General features: G+C 39.7%; 1 protein-coding gene across 1 annotated transcript in view; it reads left to right on the top strand.

Moving 5' to 3' along the window:
* ROCK2 (Rho associated coiled-coil containing protein kinase 2) overlaps nucleotides 1-23,211 on the top strand; it is a 100,164-nt gene that overhangs the window by 40,903 nt on the left and 36,050 nt on the right. Inside the window, exons 2-4 of the mRNA XM_074154104.1 lie at nucleotides 3,494-3,575; nucleotides 14,015-14,115; nucleotides 20,586-20,723. Of these exons, the coding sequence (XP_074010205.1) occupies nucleotides 3,494-3,575; nucleotides 14,015-14,115; nucleotides 20,586-20,723 (321 nt within the window). The remainder of the gene's footprint in view (nucleotides 1-3,493; nucleotides 3,576-14,014; nucleotides 14,116-20,585; nucleotides 20,724-23,211) is intronic.

Here is a 23,211-nt window from a genome sequence, read left to right as displayed (position 1 = left end):
TGTTACAGTAGGAGTCTGCTACAGGCCACCAGATCAAAGTGACAGCGAGGATGTGGCCCTCTACAAACAGATAGGGGCAGCATCGCGCTCACACGCTCTGGTCCTCATGGGGGACTTCAACCACCCCGACATCTGTTGGAAGGACAACACAGCAGAGCACAGGAAATCCAGGAAGTTCTTAGAATGTGTCGACGACAACTTTCTTCTGCAAATAATAGAGGAACCAACGAGGAAAGGAGCAGTGCTGGACCTTGTCCTCACCAACAAGGAGGGGCTGGTCGGGAATGTCAAGTTCAAGGGTAGCCTCGGCTGCAGTGACCATGAGATGATAGAATTCAAGATTCATAAGGCAGCAAGGAGGGTGCGCAGCAAGCTGGCTACCCTGGACTTCAAAAGAGCAGACTTTGATCTCCTGAGAGATCTGATTGGTAAGGTAGCGTGGGAAAAAGAACTGGAAGGGAGAGGGGCCCAAAAAAGCTGGGTGGTATTTAAGGATTGCCTCCTCCAAGCTCAGGAGAGGTGCATCCCAAAAAAGAAGAAATCGGGCAAAATAGCCAGTAGGCCGGCGTGGATGAACAAGGAACTGCTGGACAAACTCAGGACCAAAAAGGAGGCCTATAGAGGGTGGAAGCAGGGAAAGGTAGACTGGGAAGAATACAGAGAAGCTGTCCGAGTCACCAGAAACCTGATCAGGCAAGCGAAAGCCCAGGCAGAACTAAATCTAGCCAGGGATGTGAAAAATAACAAGAAGAACTTCTATAGATATATCAGGGATAAAAATAAGACGAGGGAAGCTGTGGGTCCCCTCCGGAGGGAAACGGGAGACCTGGTCACCCAGGATGTGGATAAGGCTGAGCTACTGAATGACTTCTTTGCCTCAGTCTTCACTGGCAAGGGCCCTAACCACACTGCCCAAGTCACGGAGGGCAAGAACAGGGGCTCTGGGAATGAAGAAGCACCCACAGTACAAGAAGACGAGGTTCGAGACCTCTTAAAGAACCTGAAGGTGCATAAGTCCATGGGACCTGATGAAATCCATCCACGGGTCCTGAGAGAACTGGCGGACGAAGTTGCTAAGCCCCTCTCCATCATATTTGAGAAATCGTGGCAGTCTGGTGAAGTTCCCACTGACTGGAAAAAAGGGAACATAACTCCAATATTCAAAAAAGGAAACAAAGAAGACCCGGGAAACTACAGGCCGGTCAGTCTCACCTCTGTGCCTGGCAAGATCATGGAGCAGATCCTCCTGAAATCCTTGCTAAGGCACATGGAGAATAAAGAAGTGATTGGAAACAGCCAACATGGCTTCACCAAGGGCAAATCGTGCCTGACAAATTTGGTGGCCTTTTACAATACTGCCACAGACTTGGTAGACAAGGGCAGAGCGACTGACGTCATTTACCTGGACTTATGCAAAGCATTTGACACTGTCCCGCACGACATCCTGGTCTCAAAATTGGAAACTCATGGATTCGATGGATGGACCACTCGGTGGATAAGGAACTGGCTGGATGGCCGCATCCAAAGGGTTACAATCAATGGCTCAATGTCCAGGTGACGGCCAGTAACGAGTGGTGTTCCGCAGGGGTCGGTACTGGGACCAGTACTGTTTAACATCTTTGTCGGTGACATGGACAGTGGGATAGAGTGCACCCTCAGCAAGTTTGCTGATGACACCAAGCTCGGTGGCGCAGTTGACACGCTGGAGGGAAGGGATGCCATCCAGAGGGACCTAGACAGGCTGGAGAGGTGGGCTCGTGCAAATTGCATGAAGTTCAACCAAGCCAAGTGCAGGGTCCTGCACCTGGGACGTGGCAACCCCAGGCACAAATACAAGTTGGGTGGAGAATGGCTGGAGAGCAGCCCCGAGGAGAAGGACTTGGGAGTGCTTATGGATGAGAAGCTCAACATGAGCAGGCAGTGTGCACTGGCAGCCCAGAGAGCCAACCGTGTCCTGGGCTGCATCAGGAGAAGTGTGGCCAGCAGGTCTCGCGAGGTGATTACGGGTCCAGCGGAGGGCCACGAGGATGATCAGAGGGATGGAGCACCTCTCCTATGAAGACAGACTGAGAGAGCTGGGGTTGTTCAGCCTGGAGAAGAGAAGGCTCCGGGGAGACCTTATAACAGCCTATCAATACCTGAAGGGAGCCTACAGAAGAGCTGAAGAGGGACTCTTTGTCAGGAAGAGTGGTGACAGGACAAGGGGCAATGGTTTTAAATTGGAAGAGAAGAGATTTAGATTAGATATAAGGAAGAAATTCTTTACAGTGAGGGTGGTGAGGCACTGGAACAGGTTGCCCAGGGAAGTTGTGGATGCCCCATCCCTGGAAGTGTTCAAGGCCAGGCTGGATGGGGCTTTAAGCAACCTGCTCTAGTGAGAGGTGTCCCTGCCCATGGCAGGGGGGTTGGAACTAGATGATCTTTAAGGTCCTTTCCAACTCTAGCCATTCTATGATTCTATGATTCTATGATTCTACATTAAGAAAAAAAAATAATCAGCAGGTTCTTAGATATAGCCTCAGTTATTAAGACAACTGAAAAGGTGTCTAGTTCCTTTGGCGGCCTATTAATAAAGGTGATGTGGTCTCTGACTTAAGTCTCTGGGATGCCCTGTCAAGGCTCAATAACCTGAAGAAACATCTCGGGATTTTCTTCTTAGAGCAATGAGCAAAACTGCCAGTTCACTGGAGATGCTGAGAACGAATGGAGTCTCTGCCTCCACTTAGTATCTGAAACTAATTTTTATTTTTGTTTGTCCTTCTGTAACTAGAAAGGGCTGTGTGTTTTGAAGAGTAATTTTATAAGGTTTTCTAGGTTGCTGAAAGGTGGAATTGAGTTAAGTCTTTAGATTTTGGTGATGTCATCCCTTGCTATTTTAAGAGGTCTCAATTGTTCTTTATGGGGACATTGATAATTGGTAGCAGAATGGCATGTAGACCTCTGGCTTGTCTTCTGTTGAGTCACTTAGAAAAAGTAATCTAGTCTTGTGATCTTGAATTATGTGGTGAATTTTCTTAAGTTTAGGCCATGTCTTGCTTCCAGGAAGAAAAATGTGCAGTTGTTTTTTGAATATCCAGAATGAGAAGGCAGAGAGAATGTGATCAAAGCAATAATATGGATAATACAAAGATAAAGTTTTTTAATATGCAGGAAAAGTGTAATGGAAATAAGAAAAGCAGATTGACTAAACTAAGTACCTTAAATCAGTGTTTAATGAGTAAGATTACTTAGTGGTTGAGATTAAAACTACTACTCCAGTTTAAGTCCCAGTGCCAGTAATCGGTGGTAATGTATCTGTACTGTTTATAGACCAACTTGGAGCCAGTCACTCTGTGTTAGCTCCTTTGCGGTGACTGGTTTATAAACATACTTGAGAGCTTGTTTGATTTGCCTACTAGGAATGTAATGCGTGCTTGAATGATATGTAATCAGTCTCAGCATAGTAGTTTTAAGAAAGTTGTTAGTTACTCAACTTATTTTTATTTCTTTTCAGGATGGCTTGAATTCTTTGGTCCTTGATCTGGATTATCCAGCGCTGAGGAAGAACAAGAACATTGATAACTTCTTAAATAGATGTAAGTTGCAAGTGGCCCTTAGACAATGCCTTCGTTGTGATCTCAGTCAGGGGAAGACGAGTGGTCAGAAATGCATTGCTGATTTTCATTTTACTAATTTTTATAACTCTGAGCTTTTATATTCAGAAGGCTTTGGAGGGCCATTTATAATTGAGAATTTTAAGTTTGGGGAGTCATTGTATTGCTGAAAATAAGTTGGAATATACCAGTTGGAAAACTCCTTTTATGTTAATTTTTAACATAAGTATGCTCGGTGACATAATTTGCAAAGCATATCACAGTTATTATTCTTTAGGAATTAATTATTCAAAAATGTCAACATTGCATATACAGTCTTGCTTAGCATCCAACAGAGAAGCCTTGTGTTGATTTTAAAAACTAAATTATTATACCTTAAAATCTCTTGGTGCATTTTTGAACCTTTGTTGTAAATGTTTGTGGTTCTCCCCACATTAATTGTAGACAGGGTCTTGGAGTTTATTGGGCATATGAAAATGGAAAACTTACATCAGAGTAGCTGTATTTTGTCGTCTTAAAGTCTTTTCTGTCCATGTATATAAACAATTTTTTTTCCCCGTGTAAAAATAGTATATTATTTGCTTTAAAATGTAAGTTACAATGAGTAAGCCTTCTTGGAACAATTACGCTTTATAGTGAGCTTATTTTGAGATACTACTTTTTTAAAAGAAACTATTGCATATATTGAGGTTACTGCAGATGCAGTCTTATCAGCAACTCTTCTTTTGGGTCGTTACTGGTAAGGTATGTCTGCCCTCCGTTGCTCTGGGACTCAGTTTGAATATCCACTCGTGCTCCTCAGATAAGTGGTGGCTGGTGTAGTCATTTGTGGTAATTTCTTATATTTGGAACCAAGTGCTTCTCTGTGAGGTTTAGCAGAGCCCTGTAGCTGGACATACAGCTTTACAGTGGCCAGTAAAGTCTCACTTAGAGAAGTCACTGAAAACAGAATAAATAAGAAGCAGCAGATTAGGAAGGAGAGACATACCTTGGGATCATTCTCAGTTTGAGTTCAAAGGAATTCAAGCAGATATTTATGAAAGAAAGGGTCAGGAACAGCATTTTAAGTAAGTTTTTTACCTGCAACTGTGCATTGTGAGTGTGATGAGAGGAGAAAGCCCTATCTACAGCAAATATGAAAAGGACGTAAATGACAGTATCATCACTTATGATCTGTTCAGATTTGCCTTTACATTACAATACTAATTTTGCAGTAGGACAAAATTGGAAGGTTTTTATAATCAGAAGGCCAGTATCTTGTGGAATCTGGCTATTAAAAATAGCAACTCTGGGAAAACAATTTAACCTTGGGAAGAGTGGGTTTTTTTGGTTTGTTTTTTTTTTTTTTTCTGCAGCCCCTGAACATTCTGTCTTCACTTTTCTGAAGGCTGTTGCTCCTTCTCCTACTCAGCTCCTCTCCCATTGTTGCAGTAAATATTACTAAGCATCTGATGTGGCCTGAAGGCTCCCAGCAATGGCAGAAACCCAAAAATATATTTTGGTTCACAATTTTATTGCTTTTTTTTTTTTTTTAGATCAGTTGACACTTTTCAGTTGAAATAGGCAGATAATAGTTGAAGAAAATTCTGAGATGTGTTACAAAAAAAAAATCAGTGGAGTTAATGAAGAGTTTTCACCTGTTGACCTTTAAAAAAAAGCATTTAAGAGCTGATTATTTTGGTCCACACATAGCGAGGCCGGGCATCTCTCTTAAGTATCACCCATGCAACCTCTCTCCTGTTTCTCTACTGCCTGAGAGAGAATGAAAACCAGTGCTGCGTATCTTCTGTGATTTATACATTTTTTTTTTTTTTAAATATTTCTGAAATTAGACTTTTGTAAACATTTGAAGCTGGTAATATTTCAACATTGCAACTGAATCAGTCCCACCACAGTGATTTGTTTTAAAGTCCTGTCTGACATGGGTGTTTGTGTGGTTTGTTATGAATCAGGTTGGGGAACTGAGCAGAATTAATGCAAAGAGTGGGGTGGTTGGTCTGTTTATTTCTTTTTGTTGAAACTTGTCAGGTAAAAGAAACGCAAAGACCAATTCTAATTTTTATTTCACTTTTGTGCCGGCACAAAGGGAGCTGGTCGGGTGCAGGAAAAAACAGGAGGGCAGTTGGGTTCTTGCTGGCATTGCCATTTTATGCAATTTAAAGTTGTTGAACACAGCTCATGTCTTTTTGGAAACTGTTCTGAGAGTAGCACGTATCAGTGGAAAGGAAGAGCGTACACGTGCTTGCTGAAGCCTCTCGCTACCTTGGACTTGGAGAAGGAGCTGGGGCTTGTATTAAGAATTTGTGGAACAGTAAGTTGTTTCTCTCTTAAGTTAGGGATCAGCGAGTTCTTGTCTCTTCTTGATTTTTCTCAGCATGTGAAGAGCTGTAGCAAATGCCTAGATGAGAATTATTGTCAAAAGGTTCTGACAGACTCTGATGAGCGGTTGGTGCCGGAGGCCTGGAGCCTGTGTCCCTCCTCAGGGCTTCCTGAGGCAACCGCGGAGAGGTGACAGGGCCATCCTCCGAGATAGCACTCTGTACTGCAAAGTGGAGCAGCTGAGGCGGAGTTGTTGCTTACGATTGTTTTAATCTGTATTACACAAGTCCTCAAAAATTGTGGAGAGCAATGCAATAATCATCACACTTTCAGTCAATTTAATCACTTAATTCTTCCACAATAACACTTCAAGAAGGAAAAATTTTTTTCTACCATATTCCCAGGAGTTTGGAGATACCCTGCTTCAGACCTACTGCGAGTCATTGCTAATCAGGTTAATGTTTTATTAATAGCTTATTTTAATTTAAAAATGAAATAGTTTGCGTCTCAGCTGAGACATTAATTGATACTCAGCTCATCTCCTAGTTTCAAGCTGAAACTCAAATGTTTTAACTAATTTCACAAACTACTATTTATTAATTGCCCATACTATAGGAGTTTGGTATATCCTGTTTCTGTGACCACTGTGCAGAAGGAACCTCTTCACGTTTAATTTGCAAGAAACTTTTTAATTGCCTGCTTTCCCTTATTATTCTGATTTCTTACCGCTTTCTCTAAGGCATTGAACCAAAGTAGAGCTTGTATTTATTATTAGAGGCACCTAAGTATCTCGTATATTACAACTATTCTTTTTCAGTCTTCTGTGTTGCTTTAATCAACTGTTAGGATTCTGGTTAAACTGCTGCTGTTTTTCAAGTATTCATGGGACAGGGAGGCATAACACTATATTTAATTCCCAAAACAATGAGAGTAATCTCATAGTCTTCTGAGAGCGAAAATTGACTTGCTTATTTTAGAAAAGAAGCTTGAGCTTTCCAGCATGGGCTTGGTGTATCAGGTCTTTCTTGGTCTTTTCTTTTCCTCTTCTGTCATCTAGGCCATGACAACAGGTTGAGTCAATTCTTCCGAGTCACTTTTTCTGCCATCTGAGATTTGCCAAGTGTTGAATCATGTCTTAGTGGCTTGTGCCTTTTTTGGTGGTCTCCCATGCAGGTACTACATAGCTTGTTAGCTGCTTTAACTTCTGGGAGCAGATAGTTAAGCAACAGTTAAAAATATTTCACCATTTATAATATTATCATCAGGAATAGAAAGGCATGAAGAATGGATTTTGAGGAAGTCCGAACAGCCGCACAGGGAGTGGTGCCATCAACAGGCCTGGTACAATCCAGAAGCCTTGACTCCCTAAATGGATCAGTGACTTCCTATGCATTATCCAGCATCACTCAAAAATTGGAAACCTCCATTGTTAAAATGATTTGCTGATTTTGTGGAGGTTTGCAAACTTCTAGAGTGTAATAGCAATGGACTTATTTACAGTAGAAGGAATGTTTAGTACAGGTGTGTCACTCATGCAGCAGCTTTGCTAACCCCCAAATAAACTTCCTCAAAAGTTGCTCTTGCCATTTTCCTCTCCAAGCAGACACTGCTTACTTAGAAGATTCATCTGTTAATCTTAACTTCTTGCAAAAAGTACCAGTTCTGGTTCCTTTCCTTATATTTTGTTGTGTTGCTTGCAGTTGCTGAATCATATGCCAGCCATGTGGTTACCAGCAGAAATGCGTGATCTGGTATGGTGTTAATGCCTGCCATGACTGTGATTCTCCGTGCTCCGCGCTTCCTGGCAGTGACACAGGCGAAATGTCAGATGCTAAGAAAAATCTTGGAAATTTAATGCACTGTAGAATTTACATTAAGTTAAGGTGCTAATTGCCCCTCTGGTTTTCTCTTGGCTTCTTTAAGGCCGCTCCTTGCCAGGTCTTTGCAGACACCTTGGCAGGTGGGGCTCTCCTTCCATTCTTAATGATACTGTTCTGCTAAGAGTAGCTATGGGAGAGGTATCGAATAAGAAACTTTTCCCAAGCAGAGCATGAATTAGAGCCACAGTTTTTAGATGTCTTAGTTGTATAAATGAGTTATATGTCAGTCAAAAACTACTTTTGCTTTTGGGTACTTGATAGATACAAAGCAATTCATTTCTGCCATCAGACTTACTTTCATTAAGTCAGGGATGTGTCCTCTGCAAGTCAGGGGACTGCTGCTTTCCATTTCCTTAAGGCAAAATACTTCTTGTGTTCCCATTCCTTTTCTCTGGAGGGGGAAACGCTCGCTTGTCTGAAGCTGTGCCTTCTGGTTTCTGCTCCTTCTGCAAGGTCTCCAGCAGCTTCTTATTCCTCACACACCTTTGACCAGATATTGTGTATGCAGCCCTAATTACTTCAGTCTTTCTGTTGTGCTTTTTTGTTTGGTTTTGGGCGGGTGTGGGATTGCAGCACTTCCTGGCTGTACTTCAGTTTAACTGCTGGCCAGACTTTTGCCTGGGGCAGCAAGTTTTGACTTAATGTACTCCATAGCAGCACTCATTGACTGACTGTGTCTGGTCTGTGGGGATAAAATTGCACTCCCTTGCATTTTTATTCCTCATATATACACACCCCAGAACTGCTTGATACATATTCTTTTTAACTTTCAAGAAAATAACCTGGATATGAACCTTTTTTTTTTTTTTTTTTACCTCAAAGAGTGGAACAGGTTGGTTTTCTCCTCCTCCCCACCCCCCTTTACTTTTCTAGTCAGGTATTTATTCCATTTTCACAAGCGCTTGTAACCTTCAGCCACATTCTTGCTGCCAGCTGTCAGTGACTGATCCAAACACTCTGCCCTTTCAGAAAGTGAGGCTTCATTTGTTTAAAGGTTATAGTGCCATTTTCAAGCAGTAAATCAAAAGCTGTCTTTAAACATTCATGCTGTCCAGCATTCCTGGTCCTTCCTGCGTTAATGAAGAAACCTGAGTCATAGGCGATGGCATTCTCACATTTTAGGACTTTTACTCAAATATCACAATGCTTTCATAAGATTCCATTACATTTTGGGGCTGGGGAGTCCATCTAATATCTTCCTTTAAACCTAACATTTTTCTTCTGCTGAGCTTTGTGTTGTTGCAGATTCATGGGGCCGTAAGACAGTCTGTGGTATGTGTGCAGATACCACAAATGTACAAACTCATCTGTGTGAAACCTTCTGAAAATTCAGTCCTCTACTAAAAGGATAGTGTTGGAAAGGTCTCCAGCACCTTGAATTAGAACATGTTATGTGATACATGAACTAAATCATATGATCCAGCATGTTGCAATTATGACATTGCTTCAGGGTTTCTCTGAGCTTGCCTTGGTGCAGCCCGTTTTTTGTTTCAAGTTAGTTCTGTGCTTTGATTATCTGTTCTGTATCTGTTAGATTTTATGACAAAATAGACAATCCATCTGTATAACTGATACTTCCACAAAACCTGCATCCCTAGATGATGATGATTGTTTTTAACCAAGATTATTAAATCTTAGTTTAAGGAGTTGTGAGAGCGATGACCTCATTGCTCCCTTCAGCTTCCTGAGGAGGGAAAGTGGAGAGGGAGGTGCTGATCTCTTCTCCCTGGGATCCAGTGGCAGGACACGTGGGAATGGTTCAAAGCTGTGCCAGGGGAGGTTTAGACTGGAAATTAGGAAACATTCCCTTACTGAGAGGGTGGTCAAACACTAGAACAGGCTTTCTAGAGAGGTGGTCAATGCCCCAAGCCTGTCAGCGTTTGAGAGGCATTTGGACAATGCCCTTAACAACATGATTTAACTTTTGGTCAGCCCTGAATTGGTCAGGCAGTTGGGCTAGATGATTGTTGTAGGTCCCTTCCAACTGAAACTATTCTATTCTATTCTATTCATCTTTTAGTAGAGGAAGGAGGATTTCTGCATCCTCAGCAATTCACAGGGAAGACAAAACTAGCAAGTGCTCAGTTGGTATCTCATTTTCTTCTTCAAATATCGTTGGGTTTTTCATTGCTTAAGTGCAGTGTTTAATGCTTGAACAGTTTCACTGGAGCTGTATTAACATTGTTTATAGTTTCTGTATTATATTTTGAACACAGAAGTATTCCTGTGAGTTTCTGACCAATAATGGAGCTGTGTAAAACTGCACTCTACTCTTTCAACATGTTTAAATCCCTGCCATCTCATCTCACACATCTGAAAACATTTGAAACATCTCAGAAACATTTGAAAATAGACTCATGTGATTCCTCTCCCTCGTGAGATGTAACATTGTGTTCACACGTGTAATTGCACATTCTCTCTGACTTGAAATGTGCTCATACTCCTTCCCTACTGCTGCTTCCCGTGAATTTGCATTTGTCCTCCTTGTCTTCTGATCTGCAATTAAGTAAGCTTCCAAGCACAGTCTTCCCTTCTCAGACTGCAAAATTAGTTCACATCATGAACAAAATAATAAACTTGGTGTGGGTAAAGCACTGTTGCTGTCCTATGCTTCCTGTCTAAGTTTTCATGATTCACTGTAGAAATCAGCCTCAGAATTCTCTCAGCTCCTTTTCCTGTTCACACTCTGGATTACTTCACAGTCTTATTGATACACTGAATGTAGCAGATTTGTCTGCTACTGAGGTTTTTACTTGCCTGTCCTTACAACTTTATTAACAGACTCTTTCCCTCAGTATTAACTTTTTTTTCCCTTTAAATCTCTCTCCTTCCCCTTCATACATAATCTTTTCCTCAGAAGAATAAATTTTTAGTTGCAATTTGTGTTCCACAGGTTAGGAAGGACCTCTGGAGGTCAATCATCCAACTCTGATCAACACCAAACCAGTTTTGATGCCAGATCAGGTCGTTCAGATCCTTGTGCAGCTGAATTTTGAAGATTTCCGAAGATGGAGGTTTTGCAGCTCCACCAGTCAGTCTGCTTCATTCCTCAGTTCTCGGGATTCTTTTCCCACAAAGTAGGATTTCCGATGTTCCAACTTGTCTGTTGCCTCTTGTCGTTTCACTTTGCACCTCTTATAAGTAAAACCTCCTTTCTGCTTCTGTTGAGGTCAACCATTTATTTCCACTTCCCTAAGCTGAACAATTCCAGTTCTCTCAGCTTCTCTATGAGCATCATGTGGTCCCACACTCTAAGCACCTTGGTGGTCTTCCATTCAGCTAGGGAATGTTTTGATATTTTTCTTGCACTGGGGAGCCTGAAGCTAGACATAGCATTCCAGATGTGGCCTCACAAGTGAGAGAGGGGAAAAAAAAAATCACTTCCTTCAACCCACTGGCTGTGCATTTACCAGTGCAGCCTTGTATGCAGCCAATGCAAGGGCTTGCTGCTCATTCCTCTTTGTTCATCTTCCACTCCAGTCCACCAGGGCTCTCGGGTCCTCTTTCTCAAGGTGCTGATGAGTGCCATGCTGTCCTGTTGTGTGGTGTCGTTCCATCCCAGCTACAGGACTCTGCATTTACCTTTGTTGAACTTCGTGAGGTTCCTGTCAGCTCATTTACCAATCCTGTCTGGGTTGCTCTTAGGAGCAGCCCTGCCCTCCAGCGTATCAGCTTTGAACTTTGAAGCACTGACCATGACTCCAGCAGGTTTTCCGCCTACCTTGTATTTTGTCTGTACAATCCATGTCAGCCTGGTTTGGCTACAAGGATACTGAGATGCTCTGTTGAAAGTCATTCTACAGTCAAGGAAAGGAAAAGTGTACTGCTCTCCCCTTGTCCACCAAGCCACACATCTCATCATGGAAGGCAAATCACGTTCATCAAACACAGTTTGTTCTTTTTAGTTCCTTTCTGGCTGTTCCTATCCTTTCTTCTCCATCAAGTGCTTGGAAGTGGATTCCAGAAGGATTTGCTCTGTGATCATACTGGGCAATGAGGTTAGGCTGCTGTTCCAGCCTGTAGCTTTCTGGATCCTCCTTGTCATCCTTCTAGAACACAGACGTGACATTTGCCCTTTACCAGTCATCAGGAGCCTCCCCAGGATGCCATGACCTTTCAAAGTTGATAGAGAACAGCCTGGTAATGGTGTTGACTGACTCCTTCAGCACGGTCAGATGCATCCTGTGTCATCTTATGGCCCACTGTATGTCAAGTTTGCTTTATTGGTCCTTAACTCTGACTTCTACTGCTATACCACTGCCTCACACTCTGCTGTCACCTCTGGGGAGCTGGGAGGTCTGTGAGCAGAACTTGCCAGTGAAGTCTGAGGCAAAAGAGGCATTGAGTACCTTGATCTCCTCCATGTCCTTTGGCACTAGGTCTCCTACTCCACCAGGAACAGCAGGCCCACATTTGCCTCATTCTTTTTTTGATTGCCAGTGTATTTATAAAGGCTAGTTTCATAACCCTGGCTAGCTTCAGTTCCAGCTGAGCCTGACTTTCCCAGTTCCATCCTTGCATGCTTGGGAGATTCCTGCTGGGTAGCACATCTCTGCTTCCATGTTCCAAACCTTTGCTTTTTGTGTTTGAGTTGAGGCAGAGGATGCCCATTCAGCCAAACTGGCTCTCTGCCATGCCTGCTCGGTTTCTAGCTGACTAGAACAGACTGTTCTTGTACTATGAACATGTCATCTTTGAAGATCAACCCACTCTTCTACCCTCCACAGTAGCTTCCCACGAGATGCTGCCTGTGAGTTCCCTGAACAAACTGTGGTCTGTTCTCCCAAAGTCCAAGGTCTGCTATTTTCCTTCCTCGGTTCTCTCAGGGTCTTAAATTCCACCATCTGAAGGTTGCTTCAGCCAAGGCTGACACAGACTTTGTCACCCCTGGCCAGTTCTTTCTCGTTAGTGGGTAATAGACCAGAGTGCCTCCCTGGTTGGGTTTGTTGCTCACTTGGGTCAAAAGAAATGTTCTTGATGGTCAGGCATCTCCTGGATTGCTTGTAGCCTGCCAGGTTGCTCTTCATGAATGTGCAGGAATGGTTAAACTATTTACTAGATGTTTCTTATCATTAACTCCCCACTGACAGTGTCATCTTTAATGCCATACTGAATTAACTGTACCTCTGATCTGTTTTCCCCCTGTGTTCAGAGCTGAGGTCCCCTTTAACGCCTTTCTTGGGATCAAATTCCACAATCTTTGAGCCTAAATGGGGATCTCGCAATATACAGCTCTGCTCTTCTCTGAATATAAGCATCCACAACTCTTTGTACAATTTCATGCTTTTCCCTGGTAGACATCTTGCTCCAGCCAACCAGTTTTCCTTTGGTTTGTTCTTCCTCTCAGCATGTGTGGGGACAGTGTCAAAGATTGTCACCTTAAGATTACCTCCAGTAGTATGGATTCCATTCATTGCTCCCATTGTCTTTGTAATAAGAATAGATTTTTAAAATGCATTTAGCCAGGAATACATTCACTAGAGCATTCAACCTTTGCCAAATTAAAGAGTTTAGGACCCTGCACGTTTTTAGAATTTGTCAGAGGTCAGAATTTCACTGGTTTTCCTTACAGATTCCCACAACTGCCAACAAGAAAAATACTGGAAAAGTTTATCTGCAGAATATTGCACCAGAGGATACTTGAATTGAGCATCATAGACCTAATTTTAAAAAATGTAGAACTACACATGCAGTGAATGCTAAAAAGCGCTTTGAGATGGCCAGCAGTTACATAAACATATGTAAATTTGAATTACCATTTCCTATGGAATGAAGGAGTGGATCTGAAGCCATATCCCTGCAGTTGAACCCTCCAGGTGTGTAGGAGCAGGTTGCACCTGCAGAGCTTTTGTGTTCACCAGGTATTTCACATGTTATCAGTGGAGTGTCAGGGGATCCTGGCAACACAGCGGGTGGCAATGAATAATTGTCTGAAAATTCAAGATAGGCTTTTCTGGTTCTTTTCCTTACCAGAGTCTTCCTGTGAGCTTGTGAATGATTATTAGAGGTGCGAAATGAGAGTCAGCAAAATCCAAAAGACAGTTCCTGAACAATAATGAAAGGGGATATTATTCATGACTTCAGATTTCAAGAATTACCAACAAGGCTCTAAACGTTTAAATAAAAATAGGTTTTTTTGAATCTGAATGAAAAAATCGTAAAGAAAATTCTTGTGTTCTGTTAATGCATGCGTTATCACAGCTTTTATTTGATTTGTTTTAGATGAGAAGATTGTGGAAAAAATCCGAGCTTTACAGATGAAAGCTGAAGACTATGATGTTGTCAAGGTGATTGGAAGAGGGGCTTTTGGAGAAGTGCAGCTGGTAAGAATGTAATGATTTAATGATTAGACAGATTTATGGCTCTAGCCAAAACCCTCCCTGGTCTTGCATGCTTTCTATCTAAAAGTGCATTCTTACAAAGAATAAATGTTATTTTCATTGTAACATAAGGTCATTTCTGTACATCTGAGTTTAAAACATGATGGATTGGAAGGGAAGGACTTGGGAAACAGTTTGCTATCCTTTCATCAAAATGAAATAAAGCAGTTCATGGTAATTCTATTTTTTTTTGGCCACAAGCCTTACTATATAATACGTGAAACCTTCCTATGAAAGAGCAAGCTCATTGTGCAACAATGAAATATTTGTTTTGCCCTTATAATTGTGCTGCTTGTATTGTATTTAACTGATATAACTCATGTAAGATTGTCCACTCAATGTTGTATCCTATATAATATCTAATGTAAAAATGGGATTGCTTTTTAAATTTATATTGCAGAGAAATTCTATTTTTAAAAAAAGTGATCAAAATACATAAAGTAAGTTAGTATATGATGCTTAGTCTGCTTTTCATTTAGTTTTGAATTTTCCTGGACTTCCAAGTCATACCATGTGATAAATAGCACAAAAATGTGAGCATATGTATATGATGGATTGATAATGTTGCTTTTGACATAAGCTATGGATGTAAGCACCAAATAGAATCTGAGAATACAAACATTGGGAACAAGTTATCATGAACTAACAGATAACTGTGCACCAGCTCATCCATTTTAATTTTCCGTGTAAGCATTTGTAGAGGAAGAGAGATGTGAAGCAAGTCAGTGGGAAGGGGAGCAACTGATTAGCAGCAATTGAAGCGTTTTATCTTGTTACCACAAGGTAACCAAAATTACCCTTTTGCTTGAGCCTTTTCGTTTGACATGGAACTGTCATTTTACAGTTCTGGGCTAATTTTGCACAAAGAAGCTGGGAAAATCATATTGTCTTGTAATATAAAGCAATTTTGGAAAACACAAAGATGTTTTGGAGTTTTGTTGAGGAATGTGGCAAGATCTTAGCTCTGAAATGCTTATAGGAGGTACACAATATATAACGGCAATAAATTTATTATCCTTTTATAAAATTACTTGTATCTTTCGTATCAGTATTGGTGAAATTGTTTAGAACTGGGGAAAAAACTCTGCAACTAGCCTAACACTATTCACGTGACTCATAGGTGATTTGCAAATTTAGATGTAATTCATGTGGCAGTTAACATTTAATCAGCAATTTTTATTCATTTATGTTATTTTTAAGGCAACTTCATCCAAGTATGGCAACGTGAGAATGTAGCTCCCTCATCCTTGTTTCTTTCTGAGTCATTTGCACTTTGTTTTTACCCAGAAGAATTTATGAAGTATGGAGGGGAGTATTTCCAAAGATCCCCATTTTACAACAGACTTAAAAAAATTAATATGAATCTTTATATGCTTTTATATCCTTGTAGCAAGAGATTAAAAACCAAAAACCTTCAGCAGAACCTTACTTATCTGAGAAGGGGCTGCTGCAGGGAGGTTTGTAAGAAAGCAGTCTACTCTTTGTCTTTTCACTAACAGTCATGTCAAATGGTATGTTTTAAAGTCTTCTATTAGATATTTTTATCATTATATATATTATAAAGCTAATAGAGATGCTCCATTTTCACGCACTTGCATGGGAGGTCAATGAAGAATTGAGCTTTAAGGAGCAGAATTCCTCACCTGTTTGTTGTGAGGGGAAGATGAAAAAGAGAAGATCCCAGTAGCAAGTCCTGCATTTTTTGGATGTAACACTGATGTATTTGCTGGAAGCATCCAAGAGAATTGTATTTTTAATGTACTTCAAAAGTCAAAATACATTGTTTTCATATATGTATTTTTAAGAACTTAAGGGCTTTTCTAAATTTTTTTTTTAACATTTCATTTAAAATATAAGTTCTTAATTTGTTCTGGCTTAGAATGGAAATTTATTTTTTTTAATTCACTGTGTCATGCACAATTTAAATTCTAAAGTAGAGATGATTTTTCACAGTGTACGGACTGCAGTTAGGTAGTTTGAGGGGTCTGAAGGCAAACTTCTCATTTGCCTCATCATTATAATGTGCTGGTAAAATGCATAGTAACGTAGTCATATAATGATGGGGTTTGAATTTTTATTCTTTTTTTTTTTTTTTTTAAATTCTTTAAATAAGCCCTTCAAGCTCTAAAATAATAAAAGCTAAGAATGCTTAGTACTGGAAGGGAGCTCCTGTGTGTTCATATAGAGCTCTTCTGTACTTCATGCCAATTTAAAAGAACATTTTTTTTCTGGAGTGTAAAAATATAATTAGAAATCATAATGTTATGCAGTCTTACAGCTAAAAAGCAGTGGGTTAATAAATACAGCTGTAGATCTGAACTAATATTAGCTGGTGATGAGGGCATACATACCTAAATTTTTTGCCTCACAAGGTATGATACAAGTTTAAACTATTGAGCTAAGCTATATCTATTTCTACTCCATTCAAAATGTTAACACCACAGTTGCAGATGATGGATTTGCAGTAATCAAAATATTTTGCAACACATTCTGTGATCAAAATAGAAATTTGCTTCAGTGGGGGCTTAAACGCAGAAAGAACCATAAATAAAACATGATTAAATACATGGGTTAAATTAATGAATGTCATGTTACCAGTGTGTGCTGTTGTGCATAAATATTTGTAGCACAAATATTTGTTAAATATTTGTAATAGTTAAATATAACAAGCCAAAAAATGAGTATGTTAATATACAGCATAAAATAGTTGGCGATGGCCTGCTTCATTTATTTTTGTTTTCCCCAAGCTTTCTGCTCCAATATAGCATTTTCTTGTGAAAGAAGTGGTGTGCAGAGAGCAGCTTCCCAGATTCTAGCAAGAAAGGAAAACAGTCTCTGCTGCTGTATTAATTAAAATTTAGAGCTAGATATTTTTTTTTTTTTTCAAATAGCCTCGCTTTCTCCCCTCCTTCCCCCCAAAAATTCAAAAACTCAGTCCCGTAAAGAGAAATCAGATGACTCTGGTCTGAGCATCTGACTTTGGTGGAAAAACAATTTCCTATAACTCCAGAAGTAGTAAACTCTAGCCAGAGCTTTGGCTTCTGGTTTTGCTGGGTCTCTAGTGATGGGGAAAGCGAAGAAAATAATTGCCAGCTGCCAGATCGTGTCTTCTCTTATGCAGTGCCGTGAATTAAAAGTGGCTGGTGTCTAGGGCAGACAGAAAAATTGAATTATGGTGCTTAATATGTTACTTGTGGTTTATGCAGAAACAGTAATCATGAAAGCACATCCTGAGTAGCTCTTGTTTGTTTTCACTTGAGGAGAAATCCTCTTGATTTGAAATTGAAACGTATCCTCAGTCCCTTCTCCCAGGTCTAATCACAAAGCGCTGTAACGTTGCGGTGACACAGCAATGACTGACTCCACGTGCTGGAAGAGAAAACCAAAGCAAGGCTAACGCTTTCTTGTGTTGGCTGGGAACGGATGGTCTGGGTGAGATAGTGTGTGATTTCTTAGTGTTGCACGCCAGCCGGTTGTCATGGCGTATGTAAACAGGTGCTGGTTTAGTTCTTTCCATTAAGTGCTTTGTTTATTAGGTTTAGTTCCCCAGCTGCTGCTGATGCACACGTCTGTAGTAATGCGAGTAAAGCAGTTGTGGTCTATTACCTGAAAATTTGTCAGGACATGGACTTTGGTACTATAAAGTATTTTAGGATACTTGTGATTATTTCAAACCTTATTTCACAACTCCACTCTAGGATCTTCATTTTCTTTTATCATAAAAGAGATGGTACCATTATCAATACTGTGTACTCAATCTGATCACTTCAGATATATTATTTTCTTTACCTACAGATTGTTTTCTGACACGATTCCTATAGAAATGATGGATGCATTTTGTGCATACTTGTTTCTTGATAGGCTTAGATTGATGAAGCAGAGTAGAGGGAAATTCTTATTTCTTAATGCATTTCCATAAGTTAAATGAGACCGTGTTACTCAGTCTGATGGCACGAAGGGATTTTCCTACCTATTTTGAGAGTTGCTGTGGTGAGCTGCAGTTTAAATTTGGCAGTTCATTTAAACAGTTGGAAGAAATCGAAACATCGTGACAGTTTAATACATGAATAATCTGCTATATGAGCCAATATATGTATGTACAAATATAGCTCGGGGTAAAGAGCACAGCGGTTAGCAGCTAAATAGGCTGTGTCCAGGGGCCATGGTGGTGATTTAAGGAGTAGTATCACCAGTGGGGCTTTCACCTGTCAGGCACGGGCACGACACACTCAGCCTTTGGGTGTACCAGCAGGATAGTTGTTGCTTTGTTTCCTTGATTTTTGTACGGGGAATGAACCTATGTTGAAATTTTCCTCAAGAAATAAGTTACCCAACTAATAACCTGTTGGCAGTACTTCAGAGAGGAGCCCAGACTGTGATTTCTGGGCCCCCTACCCCTCTTTGCTTCTCCTGTGCATGAGCTCGCTTCAGGCTGTGCTGACTTTTGGAGACTTTCATCAACAGTAACTTTTTGAGGTGGCTGGTCTTCGTGTTTCTTCTGGTTTTGAGCAGGATTACAAAAGCTCTACTTCGTGGTGTGTAGTTCGTGGTGCATCACTGAGTCTGTAAATAATCACATGTGGGATTAGTAAATGGGAAGGAGGTAGTTTTCAAAATCCTTTTTTTAGGACACCTTCATTAGCTGGTTAATTGTTAATGTCTTAAAAAATAAATTCTTATAGGGTCGTTAATGCATGTAGGTAATGTGTTTCTGTTTTGGTGTTTGGTTGGAGGGTCTTTGATATGGATGTACAGGAGGTTGTTAGTTACTGTTAAACTATGCAAAAGGCTAATCCTAGAACTTTTGTACCTATACCTTGAGAGCAAAAAGTTCCAATTTCAAGAACAGTAAGTTCATAAATATCCTCATTTCTGTTCACGTTCTCACTCTTTCCATGATTCCCCCCTTCAATGCCACTTCTATTTCTACAGCTCGTTCCTGTTGGCCTCAGCAGCTTTAGCCTTTACAGCTCCTCAGGAGCTGGAGACTGATGCTCCCAGACCTGTAGACCAAATAGGTGCCTCTCTGAAGCTTTGCCCTGCAGATGGAACGGTCCTGAAACATTTACAGCTGTTCAGGAAAAGAGCTTATTAAATATTCTTTCTAGTAATGTAATTAAACTTAGACATTGTGTAAAACTAAAAGATTGGGGGATAGGGTTTATTTTACTAAATGTCAGGTTTTTAAATGTACCAGAAAGTCGTAACCGTTTGGTTCTGATTTCTCAAATTAGTCCACTGAATTTTTTATTTTCATGTGAAGAAAATATGCAGGAACTTAAGATGCAGTTAATTTATTTTATTCTGCTGACTCAGGTATCTTACAGCTGAATACTTCTCACCTCGATTTCTGTAAGGAACACTCAAGAATATTAAAAAAAATGGTCCTTCAGTACTTGTTTCATAAAGTAGCATAAATCTAGCGTTGTTCATTAACAGGGTAATGACTTTACAGTCTGGGCTGTAAGGATTTTGTTTCGTGTCCATATTCAGATGAAGTTTTCCAAAATATTTTCAGATTTTGTCATAAAAGTTTTCATTTTAGTTTTCCAACAAGATTTATGCTATTAATTTTACACCATTTAAAGTAAATTTATTAACTACTTAAGATATATGACCAATCTTTTTTGTGGAAAATAAAAATTGAAACGGGATGAACTGGACTGCTTGTAGAATTTCTAGCATGAATGAATGCAATGGATAGATGGTATTCAGAATATGATCTTACACTGTGAAACTTTTGAGGGGGGGATAGATAAGCATTTCCTTTTTCTTCTGTAAACAGAACTATTTCTTTTTTTTTTTTTTTATTTGCTTCCCAGTGTTCTGGGTGATTTGAAGTAAGCACTTACTCAGAAGATGTTAAGAGCAGTCCAGTTCTTTGGAGAAAGATGGTGCTTTTCTCATTCTAAGATTTGGGTTGGTTTTTTTTGTTTGGTTGGTTTTTTTAGCAGTTTCAGTTTGAGTAAGCAGACTACTGGAGTCAGCTCATTTTTATGCTGATAGCCATAGTGAGGAAGAACATAGGCTTGTGTCCGTGCATCTCCAATAGAAGAGCTACCTCCTAAGAGCTCCCACCGCCCTGAGGTGCGTCCTTCTCGTGGCCCTGCAGCTCCTCTTCTGGGGTTGCAGCATGACCTGCAGCAGTTGGCTGGGCTCTGGCATATCTGCCTTCATTTGGCATCCTTCTTGTTCCATCCCTGCTATGGTTTTTTTGGAGCAGGCCTTAGTTTTTTTTCTCTGCAGGTTTGGAAGTTCAGAAATCCTATTGTGTAGAAAATTGAGTATACGAAGACCTGGAGGAATCGCAGGCCAGAAAGCAATTTGCATATAAGAGAAATATACTATGCTGGTATTCCATTTTTTTACAAGGCTTTTAAGAAAAGTTGTTTCTCTTCTTTCTGAACCAACAGGTTCGCCATAAAATGACACAGAAGGTTTATGCAATGAAGCTACTTAGTAAATTTGAAATGATCAAGAGATCAGATTCAGCCTTTTTCTGGGAAGAAAGAGATATCATGGCCTTCGCCAACAGTCCATGGGTCGTTCAGGTAAGGAAGTTATATAAGACTAAAAAAATAATAATAATAAAGCCATAAATCTTTCCCAGTCTTGAGCTGGTTTTGAATTTATATCTAAACTGAAATAATGGTTTAGGTTCAGATTTTACTTTTCAAAGATAGATATTTTTAGCAGTTTCTCTGAGTTTTGTGTATTTGGCTGCCTTAGAAAGTAGATTAATTTACATTTTAGCCATTCCAAATGCATCATAATGGAGTTAATAAGATTTTTTAAATATCCACACAATTGTTAGGAATAATAGGAGGTTACCTGTCCAACTAAGAAAAATTCTGTATAGAAATGTAGAAACAAATGTCAACGTTATTTCCAGTCTTTTCTCACGATAGAGTCAGTTGATCACAGGCAGTTAGTATTGAGAGTGCTTTGAGTAGTTACCGTCTTTTCAGCTGCAGTTTGATAGATGGATGAGTGCATGCTCTTGGTCTGCAAAGCAGGAGGTTGGAGCAGAGGTTTGGTTGAATCCATCTCCTGTCTGGTGGTCAGTTACTGCATCTTGGCTCAGAAGTAATATCCAAGCAATGGAGAGTTGACTTCTTCAGCTGGTCTGAAGCACCATTCAGCTTGTACCTCTCTCATGACATGTATCGTCATCATGTTTGTAATATGAATTATGCCTTTGGGACGAATTAGTACTGAATATTGCAATTTGTCGTAACTGGTAAATTGCACCAATTAATAAAATGAGTAGTGAAAGCATATGCGTGGAGAAACCATGAGTACTTCATTTTGTTAAATAATTAATATATTTAAATGCTTTCACATATATTGCCATGCTTCTGTATATTTAATAAGTAAAGACTGGCCTTAAGCTTTACATATATTCTTCATAACACTTTACGTCACGTACACAAGAAATGTTTTACAAGGTTTTTTTATTTAGCTGTTTTGCTTTTCTGAGCATATTCTGTGTTCTTGCCTATATTCAGCAGAAATACTTAAGCAAATCGATGAATTTTTATTCTTTTTTTTCTAATAAGAGTAGTTGTCTGGAATTATTTTTATTTTTCACAGACAGTTGAAAGTAATGAGAAATATATGGCAATTTTCAAAGGAAAGTGTAGCAAGCATGATGGAAATGTGTGTGTGTGTGTGTTCGTAAATAGCAAATGAATTAAAGTGTAGCTGCAGTTGTGCCTTCTATGATGAGATGTTTTAGTGTGATATATTTAGGTAATGTGGTCCAGGGGGATAGGACATGGAGCTGGTTTTGAGAAAGTGTAGGTCCTGTTCTGAGCTAGAATCTGGGACAGATCACACTGCTGCTCTGTGTCTTCTTTTTTATGTGAAAAAGAAGTGAAACCAGAGCCGTAGGTAACTTTGGTGTTTTTGTTGGTGTGGGTTTTTTTTGGGTGTGTGTGGCAGGGGTGGTGATGTTTGTTTTTTTTTCTTTATCAAATTGCTTGAGGGCAATAACAAAAGTGCTGTAGAAAGGCATAGTGGTGTTATTTATTATACTGTTATATTAATATCTTTTACATGTGAGAATACAGAGAGACTATTTTGGATTTTAACTTAGATTTTAATGACCAAATGCATGATCATATTACATATTGTATATAATATCCATTTGTGAAAAGAAATACAGTGCAACATATACGTATTAATAATATAGGTCTTTGTCACTACTATACAATGAATTTTAATCTAAAGGTCAAATTTCCATAATAACGTTCCTCATCCTCCACAAACTCCCTGTTTTTGATTTCCTCCTTTCCACACAATCCTTTCAATTGCCTTTGAATTTTGTGTGGGTAACTTAAAGAAGTGAATGAAATCAGTTTTTGAGGTATAAGAGCAGTATTCCCCAAGAAATAAGGTGAGAGAATTTCAGCGGCTTTTTCACACCCGTCGTTGAACATTTGATAGTAATCTTTTTGCTGGTTTGGGCCATTTTTAGACCTTGTGATCACTGGGTGAAATCTCCAAAACATCAGCACTCTAGATCTGAAATAAATTTTAAAGAGACTAAACTTACTTTGACTGTCATGCCGGTATGAAACATACTCGCTGCAACCTATACCAGACTGTTATTTAATAGTTAAGGATAATTTCTTTGTATTGTGTTATAGTTGTCTTCAGAAACGTTTTGTTTTTTTTTTCTTTCATATTTCAATATATGTGTTGATTTACGACAAAATCAGTAGTGATGAATTTTTTTGTAAATATGTGCAGAGATAAGGAGATTTATAATATATGAAATTTAGAAACAGTCTAGGATGGCATTCGCTGTTGAGCCGTTTTCAAATCAATACATGATGCTTCCTTTCTCAGAGTTCATACTTTGCATTTTGATCCAGTGATACTTTTTAATGCCAGGAAACATGGATGTACAGACGCTCGTACTACTGAAATAATCAGGAAATCTTACTCGCTTTCTTAAAAAATGAAAATGAGGGGGTTTTGAAGTACAGTAAATTTCAAGTTAGTCATAATTAATAAAAAATGTAGATTTAATAT

The sequence above is a fragment of the Numenius arquata genome, chromosome 9, assembly GCF_964106895.1.
Source record: "Numenius arquata chromosome 9, bNumArq3.hap1.1, whole genome shotgun sequence".
Taxonomy (NCBI): Eukaryota; Metazoa; Chordata; class Aves; order Charadriiformes; family Scolopacidae; genus Numenius; species Numenius arquata.
The sequence above is the reverse complement of the archived record's forward strand: the minus strand, read 5'-3'. Positions and strand labels throughout refer to the sequence as shown.